Genomic DNA, 19,036 nt, shown 5'->3' with positions numbered 1-19,036 from the left:
AAAAAAATATCCACTGTAGCTGAATGACGCTTTCAAATGTGTTAGGCATATTTTTTCAGTTAATGTATTTAAAACTAAAACTACATGTTTTGTCACCTCTATCTACATAGTGCAACATCTTAAACAAACATCTTAAGCAAATATCTTAAACAGACATCTTAATATACTTATAATTTATTTGGGATGTTAGGGTGGCTGAAATGTGCAACAACTGGTATGATGATAATTAATATTTTCAATAAATGTAAACAGTGTATGCTAAAGCATGCTTGACTAATTGATCTCCTTCTATGACAAGGTGACCCTCTCAGTGAGGGAAAGAAAGGCTGCGGGTGTTGTCTACCTGGGCTTTAGTAAAGCCTTTGACACTGTCTCCCACAGTATTCTCCTGCAGAAGCTGGCTGCTCATGGCTTGGGTGAGTGCCCTGTTTGCTGGGTGAAAAAACGGCTGGATGACTGGGTCCAGAGAGCAGTGGTGAACGGAACTAAATCCAGTTGGCAGCCAATCACTAGCCATTCCCCAGGGCTCAGTATTGGCTCAGTCCTGTTTAGCATCTTTATCAATCACTTGGACTAGGGGATCAAGTTGACTCTCACCAAGTTCGCAGCCAACACCAAGTTGGGTGGGAGTGTTGATGTGCTGGAGGGTAGGAAGGCTCTGCAGAGGAATCTGGACAGGAGGGATTGATGGGCTGAGGCCAATTGTAAGAGGTTCAGCAGCCAGCAGGACTAAGGATTTTCCCTCTGTACTTGGCACTGGTGAGGCTGCATCTCGAGTCCTGTGTCCAGTTCTGGTCCCCTCACTACAGGAAGGACATTGAGGTGCTGGAGCAAGTCCAGAGAAGGGCAACAGAGCTGGTGAAGAGTCTGGAGCACAAGTCTGATGAGGAGAGGCTGAGGGAGCTGAGGTTGTTTAGCCTGGAGAAGGGAAGGTTCAGGGGCGACTTTATTACTCTCTACAACTACCTGAAAGGAGGCTGTAGCCAGGTGAGGGATGGTCTCTTCTCCCATGTAGCAAGTGACAGAAGAAGACGAAATGGCCTCAGGCTGCAGCAGGGGAGGTTTAGGTCAGATATTAGGAAAAATTTCTTTACTTAAAGGGTGGTTAGGCATTGGAATGGGCTGCCCAGGGAAGTGGTGGAATCCCTGAAAGCATTCAAAAGGTGTGTGGACATGGTACTTGGGGACATGGTTTAGGGGAGAATACGGTGGTGCTGGATTAACAGTTGGCCTCGGTCTTAGAGGTCTTTTCCAACCTTTATGTTCCTCTGATTCTGTAAAAGGCTTATAAAAAAGACAGTATTATGACTTGGAATTGAAAAAAAAATAATATTCTAAAAGTATATAAATGTCTACCAGTAAAATGCTCTGTCTGAAATTGTTGCTACCTCTACTTCCAGAAAAATCCCTTGTTCCAAATGAAGTCAATTAGAAAAGCGTGACTTGACTGTCTGGTGGTATCATTAAAAAAAAGTAGGACTTAGAAGCAATTTCAGACTACTTTTCTAAGACACTTTGAAAGCATTAAATACTTGTACGTAAGCGATATACTGACTTTACAAAATAAAGCAAAGTTATGGGTATAGAAAGCAGAGTATGCTATCACTATGCTGCTTAAACAAATGAAAATCATTTTACTGCATTTAAAATTCTAAGTATCCCATGCAGATTTCAATGCATTAAACCAAGATATTTTTCTAGCAGGTTATGAGAGAAGAATGTTTTGTTAAGTCAAAATGCAGATGGGAGCAATGAGACACAATGTTCATTTCCAGCAACACACCACGGCCATGAGACTATAGTCACTGCAAAGCCGTTCAACAAAGTCAGCCCTCAGGTTTTGACAACCCAAATTCTATAGGAACTCCGGAAGCTGTGAGACTGGATTTCTGAAAAATCAAGACATGCATTTGGGGTCAAATTTTTTAAGGCCTATTTTTGAAGTTCATGGAGAAACACAGTTCTGGATTTTGTAATAATAAAAGAACTCCCACTGCAGTACACACAGCTGTATTTTTCATAAAGCTATTTAATTCAATGTATTAAGCCAAATTGTGGGAGTCAAAAATCTTAAAAAATGTGGGTCATAAAATATATCTACTCTATATTGCCTTGTCTAGTATACTGAGAAATAAAAGCACATGTTTGCGGGGGTTTGGGGGGTTTTTTGGCAAGATTTTCAAATACCACTTCCACAGACAAGATAGCCTCCAAGGGGCCCCGATCCCGGCCTCTGAAGCCTGACAGTGAGGAGTGTCTACCTGCAAGTCGCAGAGACCCCTGGTGTGGCCCCTGGGCTGCTCCGGGTGTGACACTGGTGGTGTCACCAGAGCTGTGCTGCCCCTCCAGGGCAACCGCTCACGAAAACAGGGCTGGTTAGCCATGGCTACTGTGGAAATGCACCCCTGTCGCCAGGGCACGGACACAAGCACCTGGCCATCCCTCACAGTGTGCCCTGGTGGCCAAGAGGGCCAATGACATCCTGGTATCAGGAATTGTGGTCAGCAGGACCAGGGTAGTGATTGTCACCCTGTACTTGGCACTGTGAGGCCGCACCTCAAGTCCCGTGTCCAGTTCTCGGTCCCTCACTACAGGAGGGGCATTGAGGTGTTGGAGCAGGTCCAGAGAAGGGCAATGGAGCTAGGGAAGGGTCTGGTGCACATGTCCTATGACGACCGGCTGAGGGACCTGGGGTTGTTTAGCCTGGTGGAGGCTCAGGCAGGACACCTTAACTCTCTCTACAACTACCTGAAGGATGGTGTAGCCAGGTGAGGGTTGCCCTCTTCTCCCAGGTCACGAGTGAGAGGACACAGCCTCAAGCTGTGTTGGACGTTAGGAGGAATTTCTACACAGAAAGGGAGATTATACACTAGAATGGGCTGCCCAAGGAGGTAGTGGAATCACCGTCTTTGGAGGTGTTTAAGGAAAGACCGGAGGTGGCTCCTAGTGCCATGGTCTAGTTGGCACGGTGGTGTTCGGTGACAGGTTGGACTCGATGATCTTGGAGACCTTTTCCAACCCCTGGGCCGCCCCGGCGCTGCCTCTCCGCTCGCTATCTGCCACGTCGAGATTGCTGCCTTCCCTGCCGGCACCGCCCTTGGCTGGGCAGGGCCGGGCCGGGCGCGGCGCGGGAGGCGGTGGCGGAGGCGGGAGCTCCGGTGATGGCGCTGGGGCCGCGCTGCGGCGGGCGCGCGGCGGGGCCGTGACGTCGCGCGCGAGGCGGAGGGCGGGGAGGAGGAAGAGGAGGAGACCCGGGCGCCCCCGGGGCTGAGGCAGCCGCGTCCTGTCGAGGCTCCGACCGTGCCCCGTCCTCCCTCCCTCCAACCCCCGGCGCCTCCGGTTCGGGCGGGCCGGCGCGGCTCTCCCGAGGTCGCGATGCGCTCAGCCTGAGCGCGCCCTAGCCGCCCCGCCTGGTTCGGGCCTCTGCGGGGTCGGGGAGCGCGATGGCTGCGGGGAGCTGGCAGGAGGCGGCGGCCCGGCAGGCTGAGGAGGCGGCGGTCCGGGTGCGGGACGCCCTGTCGGGCGGGCTGGGTCTGCTGCGTGCCGAGCTGGGCCTGGAGCTGGGCCTCGACCCCCAGGCGCTGCCCACCTGGCTCGCCCTGGCCGTGCCGGCCGCGCTGGGGCTGGCGCTGCTGGGGCTGCTGGTGGCCGCGGCCTGCCGGGGCGGCCTCCGCAAGCAGCCGGCGAGGAGCGCGGCCGGGAGGAAGGGTGACGAGGCGGTCGCCGTGGGCCTGGCGGCCGGCGGGAGCCAGGGCAAGTCGGCGGGCCCGGGCCCCGGGCAGATCAACCTCAAAGGCGACGAGCAGAAAAAGCGAAACAGGAAGAAGCTGCCGGAGAAAGCGGCGCGGGTGAGGGGGGTGCGGGGGCCGGGAGGGCCGGGGGGTGAAAGTCTCATTGACAGCGGCGGAACGGGGCGGGCGCGGGAGGGCGAGGGGACCGCGTCTGGTGAGCGGCCCCGAGCGCGGCGGCCGCTTCCCCGGGCCCTGTGTCGGTGCCCCCGACCCGTGAACCGCCCGGCGGTCGGGTGGGCACAGCTGGGAAGGGCAGGACCGACCGTAGGGTCTGGGTGCCACAGACCTCCCGCCGAGCAATATTTGCCTGTGGAAGGGATGGTGGGGGGTCCTGACTGCTCTGAAGTCGTCACGTGTAGTCTGGATTACTTGGTTCCGCTGAAAACCTGGAGGAGAAGCGCGCACGCTCGGAAATTGCATGTTAATAGTTCTGGGTGATGAGGAAATGGCTCACTTCTTTTTAGAAGCTTTATATGGGCAACAAAAATTATATGAAAGCGTTATTTATTATTATTATTATTCAGTAAATGCTTGCGGGGTTAGGACCCAGTAGTATGGCTTACAGTTTCAAGACAGGAGTTGTAGTCTAGGCAGGTAAAGACTAGTGGAACCAGCATTCTAAGCCTCATAAATGCTGTGATGATTCAAACTTAAGTAAGCTTATTGCTGTGTATTTTCAATGGAACAAGTTAATGTCAATCATGTGGTGAGCTTGCCTCAGTAGGAATATGTCTGATTTAGTTGTTACAGTAAGGATCATCTCCTTTAATAAGGAAATCTGTGTCTTAGCAGCACCTTAAAAACAGATCATTCCTGTAATTTTTTTTTTAAATCCTCAGTATGTGGTGTGGGAACCTCCCATCTTTGACAGTATGCGTCCACTTCTGAAAAAATTAGTAGAATGCAGAAATTTTCAACAGTCCTTTCAAAGCTTCCAGTTGTCACAGTTTTGGGGCTTGAAGGGATTGCTTCTATAGCTTTTATATTGTTAGGATGTTTGTAATCCTATTTATGTCCAAATGGATTATAGGAATGAAAGTGTAGCAGATGTCCCCTGCCTGTTACAACTGTGTCATATCTTGCTCTATAAAATCTGAATTGTTTCCCTAATGGCCAGAAAAAGGAGAGACAATAGGTTTGTATCTTCATTTGAGTCTGTGGCAGTATTAAGATTTGAGAAGTTTGGGGATTTTTTTAATGAGAAGCTAAGGCTAGAACATCTTAAAAAAAAAAAAAAAAAGAGCCTGCATAGACCACCAACCTGTCTTTGAACATTGAACTACTGAAGTTGTTTCTGGAAGTTGTAAGAGTCTGAATCCTGAGCATGAAGAGGAAACACTGTGATTCAGAATCTTTCCAGTGTAGCTTGGGTCTCCATTTTGGAGAAGGCATGCTAAAGTTGTAATTTTTTTACCATCTTGAACAGCAGATTTTTCAAGATTTAGTAGATCCATTATACCTTCTTGAAAACAAAGACTAGTCTTAGAAATTATTTAAGTTTTGCTTGTTTTATTTTTTTTAAACTCCACAGCATGAGCTCTTGCAAGTCATCATTGAAGACATTAAGAAGTGCCTCAATAGAAGATAGAATGAACATGCAGATATTTACTGTTGACTTGACAATGCATTGTAGTGTAGGGCTTCATAAAAGCTAACTTGTATTAATTTCATATAAAACTTAACTGACTGACGTTTTTGGTGAATACAAATAATTGTACTGATTCAAGCTTGGTTTATACAGGCACAGAATAAAGTTAAGGCAATGTAAAGCAAATCTTTTCATAATCAGAAGAGTAAAGTAGTTTTTGAGCTGTCTTTCTATACTGTTAAGATTTTAAAAGTTATTTTTATAGTACTTTTTATTCATTATTTTCATTCAAAGATGAAAAAAATCTCACCTTTCCCCAAAAGAAAATGCACAAACTAAATCATTAACTAAAGTGCAAATAAGTTTATACCAGTGGCAAAGTTTATTAGGCCTGCCTTATTCTCATTTTCCAAGATAAGTTCAGAGGGACCAGTATTAACATGTCGCAATGTTTTCTGATTTTCATGTGAAAAATTCTCAAAATAACATTGGAAATTTAAAGATGCAGCAAAAATTATTACTGATTGTTGCCTGGTCATTTTGATCTTGTGGTTTTGTGGATGCTAATACTGAGGTCTGGGAGGGGAAAAGAGTAAGCCTATTACAAGTAGATTTGCTACAGGACTTGCTATGCAAGGGTCTAGATTTCCATTGCAGGCGTTTCAGAAAGCTTACAGCAACTGGTCTGTAGCATTAAGAACACACTACAGATGTCTAATTAAAAGCTGTAGGGTTACTTTAATACAGCATTACTGAGCTCACTGGCAGGTGATGCGTAACACTCATCAGTCAGGTTCAGAAGTGTTCTTCACTGTACCTTTTCTGAGGAAGAGTATTAATAGCTTTCTTTCTTGCATGTGGCTTCATTGAGTTCCGGTATAAGTAGGGTACAACTTACCTCGTGTTTTCAATAAAGTAAGTTTAGTTGAATAACACTGTGTTGACTGGATATAGTAGCAGCTATGAGATTCTGTTTATTTACGTGCTATGAGCATGCTGAGAAAAAAATGGAGCTGAAACTGTTAAGCATTCATTATTATAGTTTATGGAGCCAGTTCTAGCTTTCTCCAGCTGCTTGGAGCAAGGTAATATGGTGTCCTTACTTCAGATTGTGCAGTAAAACTGGAGCTGCTTTTGTTTTTTTCCTTTTTTTTTTTCCTTTTCTTTTTTGTTTTTTGTTTTTTTTTAAACTCCTGGAAGAGGCGGTGTTCTTTTTCTCCTGTCACAGAGTTCCTTGGTCCCATGAAGATTTTTTTTTTCTTCCTTCCAAAAATCTCTTGAGATTTTAATTCCCTTCTCTTCTGAATAATTTCTGTGCCTCTCTTTCCTACTTTTTAAACTTTCAGCAGAAAAAGGTGAAGCTATTCTTACATGGTTTCTGTGCCATCTGCAAAACACCACAGAAACTTGAGAGTAGCCATCTTCTGTGCTCTGCTACAGCTTTAGAAAGCCATTCACACCATCTATTTGTAGATGTGGAAAATACTGAATTGACGATGTACTTCCTACTGTTTGAAGTACACCTGGAGAGTAAATGCTACACGATTTAGTAAAAGCATTTGCATTCATTTGAAAGAGTTTCATACTTGGTCTTCTTGAAAGAATTTTCTGGGCTATGACCGTTTAATGCTTGTTGCAGTCAGAGATTGTATAAGGACTTATACTTTCAGCTGATACACCCCCTTTGGTTTGTCTGTATGTTAATGATCAAAGGGCACAAGTTGAGCTGTAGGATTCTACAGGGCTCAAAGAGAAAACTGCTTAGTTTCTTTCTGAAGAGAAACTTAGAGAAAGTATTGGTAATCAGATTCTTTCGTTGACCAAAGGTATTCTAAGCAGAGAGATCTTTATAGTGTGTAACTAAGGGCTTTGGCTAATACAGCCGTGTAATGCTCAGACTAAAGCAATTTCATTAACTGCTATTTGAAGTGTGAAACTGAGTTATCCTTTGCACTGTGCCGTGTTTAAAGAATATTTTTCATTTTGACAGTCTCAGCAAAACCTTTTCTACTTTTGGTGTATCTTAACACCCTCAAATGAATTGTGTGAAAAAAGGTTTGTTTAAATATTGGAATTTTAGGGTCATCAGGCAAGAAAAGCATTCAGTAATCAGTGATGTTGTTGACAGCACTATTTCTGCCTTGTTGCATCATACCTGGAGGCCTTAGGATGAGGGGAAAAAAAGATGGCACAATAAATTGCACAATTTGAATTAATTAATTTTGTCAGTGGATGTTTAATATATTACCCATAAAGTTTTAAATTTTGGGCTGTGGTTGTCTTTTTAAAACAAAACATTTCTGAGTACTATAGAAAAGCTTTTTTCTTTCCCGCTTCTGTTGCTGTCTTTGGTATATCCAAAAATGGTCACATGGATTTTGGTTAAAATTCTATGATTCATCTATGGGCAGAAAATAAATGTGGAAAGCTTCCACTGAAAAGGAGACTATTCAGGGATACATTTCTCCCTTAGTGTATTGAAGTGCAAGTTTTTAAACAACTTTCTAAAGGTTGTTGTTTATATGATCAGATGATCAGACAGCATTTTGAACAGTCACGGGGATGAATTTTCCAGGGGGTTCTTAAGGGATATGAATTAGTTTATTACTTCAGAGAAACAACTGAAGCTTTTTTAAATTATTTAAAACTTTTAGCTGTTGAATATTTGGAAGCGATTAAGAAAGTGTTTGGGGTTTTTTTAATTTAAGGTATATATGTAATAGCAAAGAAGCAAAGCAAGGGATAGAATTTAAGAAGTTAGTTGGCTGTAAACTTTCTTGACAAAAGTCCAATACCAGATGCATCAAATCCAATACTTTACCGCTAAACAGAATCTGAAGAAAATAGAGGGGCACAAGAACTGATTTTTGGCAATGAGTTATTTTCAAGATTGAGTATCAGGTCTTTGGTATCCCTCTGAAACTCAGTATTGTGAGCTCTGTTGAGAAGAACTTTTAGGGAGAGTTCTGAGACACAGATTTGTAAAATATACTTAGTTTTCAGAATGCTGAGGGAAATGTACTGCATCTTAGATATGAGAACTCTAGTTTAAAGCTGGTTGTTGCAGGAGAAGAGGGGTTAGGTGACCTGATCTTTCAATTTCTATTAATAGTTACTTTTAAGAAGTTGGCATGCTTGCTAACTACGGTAAGCAATACTATGTTATGCACTGGTGAAATCATGCCAGTGGTAGCTTGTAAGTATAATATAACATGGCAAGACTGAAATACCTGTAACAGTTAAACTGAGGATCAGATCTAATATTTGAAGGAATAGGCCACACTAAGTTGTGATATGGCTTTTGTTTTACTTGAATGCAATTACATTTGTGTGATGCAGAGTTAAAATAGCTTTTGGTTTTTTAATTACAAAAAAAACGCTAAAGGTAATATAGCTTGAACTTTATTTTAAAAGAATTGCCAGAATTAAAGTAACTTTGAAGTAGTTATTTATGATTATTTAATTTTCAACCATTAATTTATCTGAGTCATTCTGAATGTGAATCAGTGACATTTGTGTGGACTTTATCAAATACTATTCTTGGCAATTGTTTTTCGCTCAGTGAACTTAATGGCTGACAGTAGTATAATGTATGCTTATTCTCATCTTTTCTGCGGTTAAGCACAGTAATTTCAGTCATAGCTTTTTGTTAACAGTGAACAACTTTAAAATTATTACGTTTTTGTATGGGGAATATATAGGCTAAAGTGTATGCCTCTGCTGCCGAAGGTAGTGGTAAAGACTAATTTAATGATTGTCCAGAGTTTTAACTTTGGATGTTGAATAATACATGCTGATTTTCTTTCCTTTATTATGTGAGGGGAAAATGGTAGACTAATGTAACGCCTATAATCAAATCTGTCTGGAAAGAACAATGGGATGTTGTGCTTAGTCATGCTTCATGTTTGACTTCTAATTTCTGTTCTACTATGAAGTTTAACTTGTGAAGGAAGTGAGCTGTGAGGGATATACACAGAAATTGCAGATGTTTGGTTAAAGTAGAAATTACTTTTAAAAATTCAGCCTGTTGCTGAACTGCTACAAAGTGGTAATTGTGTTAATTAGATAATTTATGACACGTGCAACCGTAGCTGTTCTGAATCAGTTTTTGGAACAGCTGCAGAGAACTTAAAAAACTGGTAACTTTCAGAAATTTACCTTTTGATATGCAATTCCTGGGTTGAGTAGGAGTGAGATGAAATGAGGAGACCTGTTTCCTTTCCTTTTTCGTTTCTGTGTTTGGTAAATATAGAATTGCAGTAGGTATTTTGAGCACCACTCCACATTTCAGACTGCTTTATTCAATAATCTTTATTCAATAATCATACAAGCATTTTCCAGTCAACAAGTAATTGCATTTCAGTCATAGTGTAATTTGAGCTTTGCATCATCTGCTTTCTTCAATTTTTTTATTATTTACACTTACTATTTACACAGCCTAATGGACGGTCTTTCCTTGATGTGTCTGAAGATGAAGTAACGCAAACTGTCCGTAAAGACAATATAAAGCAGCCTGTGGAGACAGAAAAGAAGAATGAAAAGGTCAGTTATGGATACAAAATGACAATGTCAAAGTTTAGTGTATGTTATTTCAGTATCTAATAACTCTATTTGTAATTTAAAATCCTGTTACTTACATGAATGAAGAGGCATATTTCTTACTATGAATAGTGCTAATCCGATTTGGTGTTGAAAAGAGCTAAAACAGTATTTTCTTAACTTCTGAGATCATATCTTATCATGGAATGTTTGTGAAGCAAAACCCCCTCCTGCCCCCAACTAAACACTGATATCTCTGTTCATCATGTGACAATGATAAGCCTACAGAAATTAAATTTGTGTTTCTTCAATGGCTTCTATGGAGATGCAGCATAATGATAGTATTGTTAAGTGCCTTGTAAATGGTCTACCAATTGGGGGACTACTATTCAGAGGATTGAGACCATGTGCCTGCTTGTTTCTTTTGCCAGATGTATCCATTAGAGTTCTTAATTTTTGATGACAAATATGGGCTTTGAAGTCTCGTGTGAGCTTTTTATTATGCATATTGAACAGCTACATTAAAAACATCTTTTTAAACATTGATGTGCAGTGTTATCTAAAAGGTAATTATACTAATGACAGTGTTATTTTTTGCACTGTGAAGACTAATATCTTCTTGCCTTATCATAGATGCTATTATTTGTAGGCAACATGGATATACTTGATAGGCCTTTGATGGTAATTTTTTTTGCTTGGTTCTCTTGATAACATTTTCCATAAAATTTTCCCACTCTCATGGATTTCTGACTTATTTTCTTCAACAAAATGCACTTGTTGTAACTCTGCTGAGGTGTATTGGAAAAATAAATGATTGTGCATAAACAGTCAGAAATTAGTGTACTGTGAGGGTGGTGAGGCACTGGGACAGGTTGCCCAGAGAAGTTGTGGGTGCCCCATGCCTGGCTCTGTTCAAGGCCAGGTTGGATGGGGCACTGAGCAACCGGGTTAGTGGAAGGTGTCCCTGTCCATGGCAGGGAGGTTGTAACTGGATGATCTTTGAGGTCCCGTCCAAACCAAACCTTTCTATGATTATTGTCGTTTCTTTAGCTCATTCAGGCTTTAATAAGCGTCCTTGACTGCCCTCTAATAACTTCTTTTGCAGTTAGTATATTGGCTAAAAGACTGTATTCTTTTAGTTTGCTGTGGGACTCAAAATCTTTTTGGCAAATAAAGGGCTTTTCTGTGAAGTAGCTTTGCCGTAAAATTTCATACTGAGTGCCTCTTTCTCTTCCCCATGTTTTGCATATCAGATTGACTTTGTTGGGTTTTTTCCCAAGAATATAACACAGTTTGAACCTGAATGAATAACTGTTTGCAGGTTTTTAAGTAGGCAAGGTGTTTAAATGCTAAACTCAAGCTTTGCCTTAAAATCGCAAACATAGTTGTCTGAATTTTAAAATGCAAAGTTGAAGCTGCAACTGCACTAAATGAGTGCCAGTATATGAATGATTATTCAACCTAATTATGTTTTCACATCACTTTGGGGGACCCTGGGCAAAGCATGATTTACTCAGGAGTAGATTGTTACCCTTCAGTCAAAAGCATACTCAAGGACATTCCTTTAACTACAGGTGACTGTACAGACATCTAATTATTTGGTAAGGCTTCTCAGGGCATCTGGTACATTTGTAACGTTATAAACCTGCTAAGGTTTTAAGGGGTCCTCTGTATGTGTCTTTGTGTAGTTTGGGACGGATGGTATAAGTCAATGGGTGGGATTAACAATTTATGTACATGTATGTAGATATATGAATACATATAGTCTGTGGCCTGAAGGGCATGGTTGTTTTTTTGTGCCTTGATATATGCTTTCAATGAAAATCACACATCCTTTTTGCTTCTCTGTTTCTTACCTGCTTTGGGGTTGTGAATTTCATGCACATTTTTTCAGGATAGTCATTTAAGTTGTTCTGCTTTGTGCAAGAGAAGGCTTTGGGTAATGTCTGATCTGTGGCTATTCATAGAGTTTATAAATCCCTTGACACTTTGAATAGTTTCTTCCCTGCTTTCCGTTTAAGTGACTTGCCACATTACAGAGAGGTTTTTTTAGTGTTTAGTGTAAGGGACTGTTATCTGAAAAGTGACTCTGTGGATGAGACTGTAGAATGTTAAAATACCATCTTCCATTCTGTTTGCAAACAGACAACTTTGCTTTGTCTTGAATACTAGAAATAATTAGACCATTAGGGATTAAAAAGAAAAGTTTATTTTTCTATCATTCTTGCATGGGATATGGTGCATCTTCAGGACTCAAAAATTTTGGCTGGCCTGCTGAGTTCCTCATGTGCTTTTTGGCTATTGGCCAACACTGTATATTGCTACCTGTTGCACCAAAACTGTTTGCAGAAGTATTCATATCTGTTCCTATTTGTTTAGCTTAGCTCTTGTATTCAAGAAGCTGTAATAGATGAAACCTTGGGGCGGGGGGGGGAAGTCTTTCATGTATGGGCTCTAAGCACAGCTTATGTTTTGAAGTAATTTCCAAGCTGGAATTTTCGTAGCTTTTTTTTAAAGGAGTCAATGGCATTATTTATTTCTCCATATGTGACTTTATACTTGCTTCTACACAAAACAAATTTTGCCAGACTAGGATCTGCCTGCTACACAGCTCATTACTCCTCTGTGATTGTGATGCCACCAGCACAGCTTCTTCCACCAGGCTTTGTGCTCTGTAGCATAAGTAATGTTCCACCCACTTGCCATTTCTGTGCTGCGTAAGTCTTTCACAGAGGGTTGTTCAGGAAAATCTGTTTCAAATTTATTCCTGCTTTTTTGGACTGGGGGTGGAGGGGGAGAGTTCTCAATCACTATGAAAAGTGACCACTAAATAACTATTAAGATAATGTTTTATTTTTATTCTAGTCAAAGAAAAAAAAGAAATCAAAGGGAGATGCTAAAACAGTTCAGGATACATCTCGTCTAGATGGAAAGGAAGTTGATGAAGGTACTGAACACAAACATACACAACATGCAAACATTTTGGCTTAAATGCTGTTTAAGATTTACTTGTGTTTGATTCATTAAAAAAATAAGAAACTTTTTTTGTCATAACTCCATAGTCACATACTATATGTGGAAATCTGATCTTTGAATCAACAGAATTTAGTAACTTAAACTGATTTTTTTAAGTTAAACTTATGAAAACTGAGAAGTTGTGAATAATAGGGCCCTCATGTTACTTACGTTTTGCTCTGTGAAGCAAAGTATTATCACATTGCATCCAGAAAAACTTACCTTTAGCCATTTGTTTGTGTTTTCAAACTAATGTTGAAGCTGACTGCCATGTCTGATTGTTAAACCACCCTCAGACTTCAACTTGATATGAGACAAGCTAAAGCTCTTCCCTTGCTCTCCCACTTAGTTTTTGATGTTTTCATTTGGATGATGTTTTAGGAGCCTGGGAAACAAAAATCAGTAACAGAGAGAAACGTCAGCAGCGTAAGCGAGACAAGGTGCTGACCGAGGGTGGCTCGGGAGAATCAAATCTCCAGGGGCTGGAAAATACGGTTACTGTATCCATTGAACAACTGATGCCTACACCATCACTGCCGGTTGGTCTCAGAAAAAATAAAGGTATGATGGTCGATAGGTCTGTGAATCTGTCCTAGAAGGATAACTTTACTTGCATGCTTAAATAGTGATGCTGTTTTAGACATATGATAGGTATATTTGGAGGTGAAACGCTTGAGGAAGTTTGTCACGCTGTGTAAAAGTACTTTCTTATTGTGCAAAACTTGCCCCTTTTTAGCCGTATTTTTGGGGAGGCTCAAGAGAGAATGTTCCAGATTAAGTGGCTAAGACACTGACCTCCATCCGCACTGGTGCTCTGTCCGTAGCTGCACAGCTGTGCGGGCATATATCCCTGTTCCTTCACTTGTGCTCTGCTGACTCTGCCCTTTATGTTTCCTGGAACTTCAAAGGCATCCTCAGCACTGCTGCAGGCAGCACCAGCTCCTTAACTTTTTGAGTGCTTCCTTTCGGAAGAGTTATGCCCATGAAATTCTCTTTAAAGACCATTCACTGCTTAACACGTAGGTGTTTTTTCCAATGTAGATTTAGTAGTACCCTATACTAAAGCTGTTTATAATGATGAGGCACATCTGGCTGAGATTTAGTAATCAATTGTTATAGCTAAGAATTCAATAGATGTGGCTTCTGCTGTTACAGAAGGTTGCATGGGCTGGTTTAAATCATGTGTAGGCACAGGAATTCATATTTGGCTGCAACTGAGAAATTGGTGTTTTAATTAGATGAAACTTGATGTACTAGCACGGTGACAAAAAGACTGAGCCTAGCAACTGTCTAGTACCTTGTAACAATTTATTGAAATTTGTATGCCTCACCCTGGTGTTTTATTGACACTTGTTTGCATCTTGACTGAGTGCATAATTCTTGCCCTGAGGACTGGATCAATTGTTTCCTGTTAGGTTTGTTTTTTCCCTGTCCATTTACAGAGTTTTAAGAAATGGTAGTTCTAGCTGTGTCTCTGCACTGTGGTGAAACATAACTGCTACTTTAACCTCTCTAGCCAGAGTCCTTTATGTATCATGTTCTTATGTATCACCTTGTACCAAACTAATCTGCAAAGAATTCAGCTGTATCTAGTGTTTTCATGGTAAGGTAGAAAGAAAGAGTTACAGGTCAGAAATACTTAGAGCCACCCTTATCTTAAAAATTACAGCCTCTGTTTTAGATTTTTGCTCTTCATTCATGAGGAAATTAGCTAAGGTTCTTTGAAATCTGCAGTTACTTGGTTTATGGGCGCTAAGTCAGTTTGAGTTCGTTCTATCTGCAAAATAAACACAAATAATAAATAAATTATAATAGAGCATTTTAATTTTATTCTTAAATTTTCTGGAAATGTCTTAATTTACTTTGAGATTAATATGTTTCTTTTCTTAAAATAATGGATGCTCTTTAAGAAGATTTTTACAGGTGGTGTTGTTTGAAAAATCTTCGTCTAACTTTGTTTCCTCTTACTTCTTAATCAGGTGATGCACTTTCTAATGCACAGATTAGCAGTTCTAAACCTGCAAAGGGGGAGTCATCAATTCCACAAGGTAAAAAGTTTTCATTATTGGGCATCACAAGTAACTAGAGAAGTGTTTTACAGAAGTGGAAAACACCAATTGTTGGTGCAGGACCTTGTGCAGTTACTGACATGGAACTTTATTATACAGCTGGCTCTTTTGGCTATGCAAATGTTGTAATAAATGTTATATCTCAAAGTTGCAGTTACTTTTTAATAGGTTGAAAACAGTCTCTGTTACATGTGGAAATAGGATTCAGTATCTAGAATTTTCAGATGGATTACCTATTATACAAATAGTTACTTACAGAACACTAAAACTCATTTTCAAGCTCCACTGAAAAATCCTCTATGCTAGCTTTTCAAACTTTCTTTTTCATGTTAATGAATTATTTGCTCAAAGAAAAACTTAGTTTAGATAACTGCCAAGAGCTCACAAGTCAGGATTATTGCAAAGTTTTCACTTGTTTCAGATTGTATACACTGGTTACTCAGTTCTTTACCTACTCCTTTGAGATGCGTAAATTCATTCATTTTTAAAGTTCTTAAATATAAGTATATGTTTATAAATTTACATGACATATGTCATACTCAAAATATTTGGCTATTTTTAGACTGTCATTGACTAGTGAATCTTACCAGTTTTCTAATAAGAGATACTGCTATACTAATACTTAAAGTGAGTTAATTTGGCATAATGAAATCAACATAGTTGTTTCTTACACATAGCCAACATTAGCGGTGTTGTTTTAATGAAAAGTAGTTAGTGTAATTAAGAAAGTCAGATGAGTTATTAAAAGCACTCAGATCCAGAAAGTGAATCCCTTTCTGCTCGTTTTTGAGAGCTTTACTTCACATACAAACTCCCTGTACCATCACACGGAAGGAGCTGGATTCTTCAGAGATACATAATGAGAGGACAGGAGGCAATAATCAAGTTTCAGTAAGAGGAAATTCTGACAGGCCGTGAGGAAAACAGCTCTTCATGAGATTTCCCAGAGATGTTTTGAACTATCAGCCTTTATGGTTTCCAGAACTTGAATAATGTGGTATAATTTAGATGTCAGCTGTGCTTTGAGCAGAAGGTGGAACTAGGTGACTTGGAGAGATCCCTTTCAATCTTAAGTTTTCTGTGATTCTGTAAAAACATGCTGGTCGTATAGAAGGTAAAGAGTAGTATAATAAACACAGAATAATTAAGCTCCTCCTTCAGGACCTCAGGTACCTTTTTGCAAGGTTGCAGAAGGGTTTTTCTACCAGCTACAGTTTGGTTTCTGTCTCTTGTTATTTTTGTTGTTGCCTTTCCCCAGGACTTCATATTACCCTCTGATGAAGTTGACTGACAGGAGCAGTGCTAGTGCTATGGAGCAAGGGCAGTGTTTTGGTGTAATTCCAGTGTTTGAAATTAATTTATCTGGGAAAACCTAGGCATATTTCACCTAATCAATACTTTGTCAGTGAGGCTGCCTTGAATTTGGCATGTTCATGCTGCCTGAGCTATGCTTTCATTTGAGGAATAAAATGTTTGGTCTGTAGTTTTTGTTGGTGGATGATACTGACTTGTGCATGAGGTATTGGCTGACTGTTTAAGTGTTACACTTGCAATATGCAGGTATTTCTTAACTGTTTGTAAAAGAGTTTTTCTGTTGTTTACACTGCATATATAAAAAGAGAGAGGGGTTTTGATATACAAAGCCCTTTGAGAAAGGTTTGTGATATATAGGAGGTGAGGCTGTGCGCACTAGCCCTTATATTTTATAGGGACATAAATTTAAAAATGTTCTATAATGATCTTTGTCTCAGTGTACTGCTGACTTCTCTCAAAGTATACATTAAACTTGCTATGGCTGGTAATTTCTCATCAGGGTAGACAGTGGGAGTCTTGTGGTCTTTTGTCTTAGTATAACATAAAATATGTTACTTATAAATTATTTTGTGAGTGTTACCATGATTTTTAACTCTAACTGTGGTGGACAGTTATCAACAATGTGATAACTATGCTTTTTGTAAATCCTGTGCAGTGTTTGGTAAGTATTTTCTAATACTTGGTAATGTCTTCTACTTCCTGCTTGGAAAACTGCTGTATGCAGTTATGAAACCAAAAATATTCTCCATTTAGTGAATAGGGTTTTCCACAAATCGTCATCATACTCTAAGAGAAATTACCTGGCCTTTTTTATAATCTAGAGGCACTGATTCACCAATATACCAGCCCTCTAAAGAAAGGGATGAGGAAAGAGAGTGCAGTTGGTGCTGTTTGTTCCTTACTCTTCAAGTTAGTAGACAGATGGTGCATATCATCTGAACTGGAAAATCAACTGAGACAGAGCAGCAGCTCGTCTGTATCCCACTGGTGTAGCAAAGCTGCCGTTCATTTGTCTTTTGGCTTTTTTTATCAAGTGAGTGTGCACGTAAGTGATATTTTAATTCTTCATCCAGTTCTTATTTTAAAAAATGCTTTCATTATTCTTGTATCTAAGTTTCTCCTGGATTGAGTGAAAGCCATACAGTAAATGGAGGAAGCTGGAATGAGAAGTCTGTAAAAATCTCACAGATTGGTGTAGGAGAAGAGAAATGGACATCTGTTCCTTCAACTGCAGCTGGGAAGAGGAAGACTGAGACGTTGGCTTGGGGCCAGGACACTGGAGATGCTAATGGAAATGGAAAGGACTGGGGTGTAGGCCTGGTGGGCAGGCCCTGGAAAGAGCGTTCTTTGTTCACTCCCATTGGTAAGCTGTTCTGAAGAAACTTGCTTCCCTTAAGCATTGTTACATAAATATATTTTTTAGTAGTGGATCTTTGAAATATCTTTATGTTTATATATTAAAAAAAATCTTGACATGGTCTAGTGAAATGTAAACTGAACAATTTCTGTTTACTGTAAGTTCTGATGGCTTAGCATCTATGGCTCTGTGTACAGTTAAACTGGGTTTTTTGAGTTTATCTGAGATAAAATTGTTTCTGAGATAAAATTGTGCCATTTTGAAGTGTAAGTTCTTTTAAAGAACATCTTAAAACCCAGGTCATAAGTCTATTCTGTTGATCCAAGATGATCAAATCAACTGTGTTTGGTTTTGACAGGTGTTTGTTTGGGCTTCAGGCATGAAGATTGTTCAACTTCTGTGACATTACACTGTTTTTCTCATTAGAAACTGTTTTTTAGTGTTCAGTACGATTTTCTGCCTTTATCATTTGTGCTGTCCATAGTAATAATGAAGAGATTTTTTGATTTCTCTCTGGGCAGCAATCTCCAACTTATTGGTAAATGCTGTAATATACCTTCCCACTGTTCAGTCTAAGTAATTCTCATCTCTTCTGGAAAGCAGTGTTCCTTTGAATTCAGCAGTGTTACTTTAGTCTTGTCATGGCTTAATCCCAGCCAACAGCAAAGCCCCACACAGGTGCTTGCTCACTCCCCCACCAGTGGGATGGGGGAGAGAATCAGAAGGGTAAAGGCTGGAAAACTCATGGGTTGAGATAAAGACAATTTAATAGGGAAAGCAAAAGCTTCACATGCAAGCAAAGCAAGGAAATAATTCTCTACTTCCCATGGGCAGGTGTTTGTCCATCTCCAAAATAGCAGGGCCCCATCGCTCATCACGGGTACCTGGGAAGACAAATGGCATCAATCCAAATGTCCCTCTCTTCCTCCTTCTGCCCCCTACTTTATATACTGAGCTTGATGCCATATGGTATGGAATATCCCTTTGGCCAGCTGAGGTCAGCTGTCCCACCTGTGTCTCTTCCCAACTTCTTGTTGGGAAGACAATGCTCAGCCTCCTTGCTGCCAGTGGTACAAGAAGCAGAAAAGGCCTTGGCTCTGTGTAAGCACTGCTCAGCAATGACAAAAACATCACTATGTTATCAACCCTGTTTTCAGCACAAATCCAAAACTTAGCCCTACCCCAGCCATAACTAGCACAAGACGAGATGTTTTTTTATTTCTCTGGCATATCTTGAAATGGGGTTCCTGAGGCTGGGCCTGATACACCATTGGAAGCTTTACTGTTGCCAAGTGGAAGCAAAGGGCTTTTTTTCATCTTCTAGTTAGTTGTATTCTGCTGTATTTTCTAATAAGGCAGTTCT

General features: G+C 40.5%; 1 protein-coding gene across 1 annotated transcript in view; it reads left to right on the top strand.

Moving 5' to 3' along the window:
- Positions 1-3,234: 3,234 nt before the first annotated feature.
- Positions 3,235-19,036, top strand: part of MTDH (metadherin) — a 33,068-nt gene continuing 17,266 nt past the window's right edge. Inside the window, exons 1-6 of the mRNA XM_027717528.2 lie at positions 3,235-3,848; positions 9,817-9,921; positions 12,784-12,865; positions 13,315-13,494; positions 14,913-14,981; positions 17,431-17,679. Coding sequence (XP_027573329.1) covers positions 3,444-3,848; positions 9,817-9,921; positions 12,784-12,865; positions 13,315-13,494; positions 14,913-14,981; positions 17,431-17,679 — 1,090 coding nt within the window. The 5' untranslated portion in view covers positions 3,235-3,443. The remainder of the gene's footprint in view (positions 3,849-9,816; positions 9,922-12,783; positions 12,866-13,314; positions 13,495-14,912; positions 14,982-17,430; positions 17,680-19,036) is intronic.

The sequence above is a fragment of the Pipra filicauda genome, unplaced genomic scaffold, assembly GCF_003945595.2.
Source record: "Pipra filicauda isolate LSUMZ 115617 unplaced genomic scaffold, ASM394559v2 scaffold110_size2237424_pilon, whole genome shotgun sequence".
In the NCBI taxonomy this organism is placed as follows: Eukaryota; Metazoa; Chordata; class Aves; order Passeriformes; family Pipridae; genus Pipra; species Pipra filicauda.
Note: the sequence above shows the minus strand (reverse complement) of the source record. Positions and strands in the feature narration are given on the sequence as shown.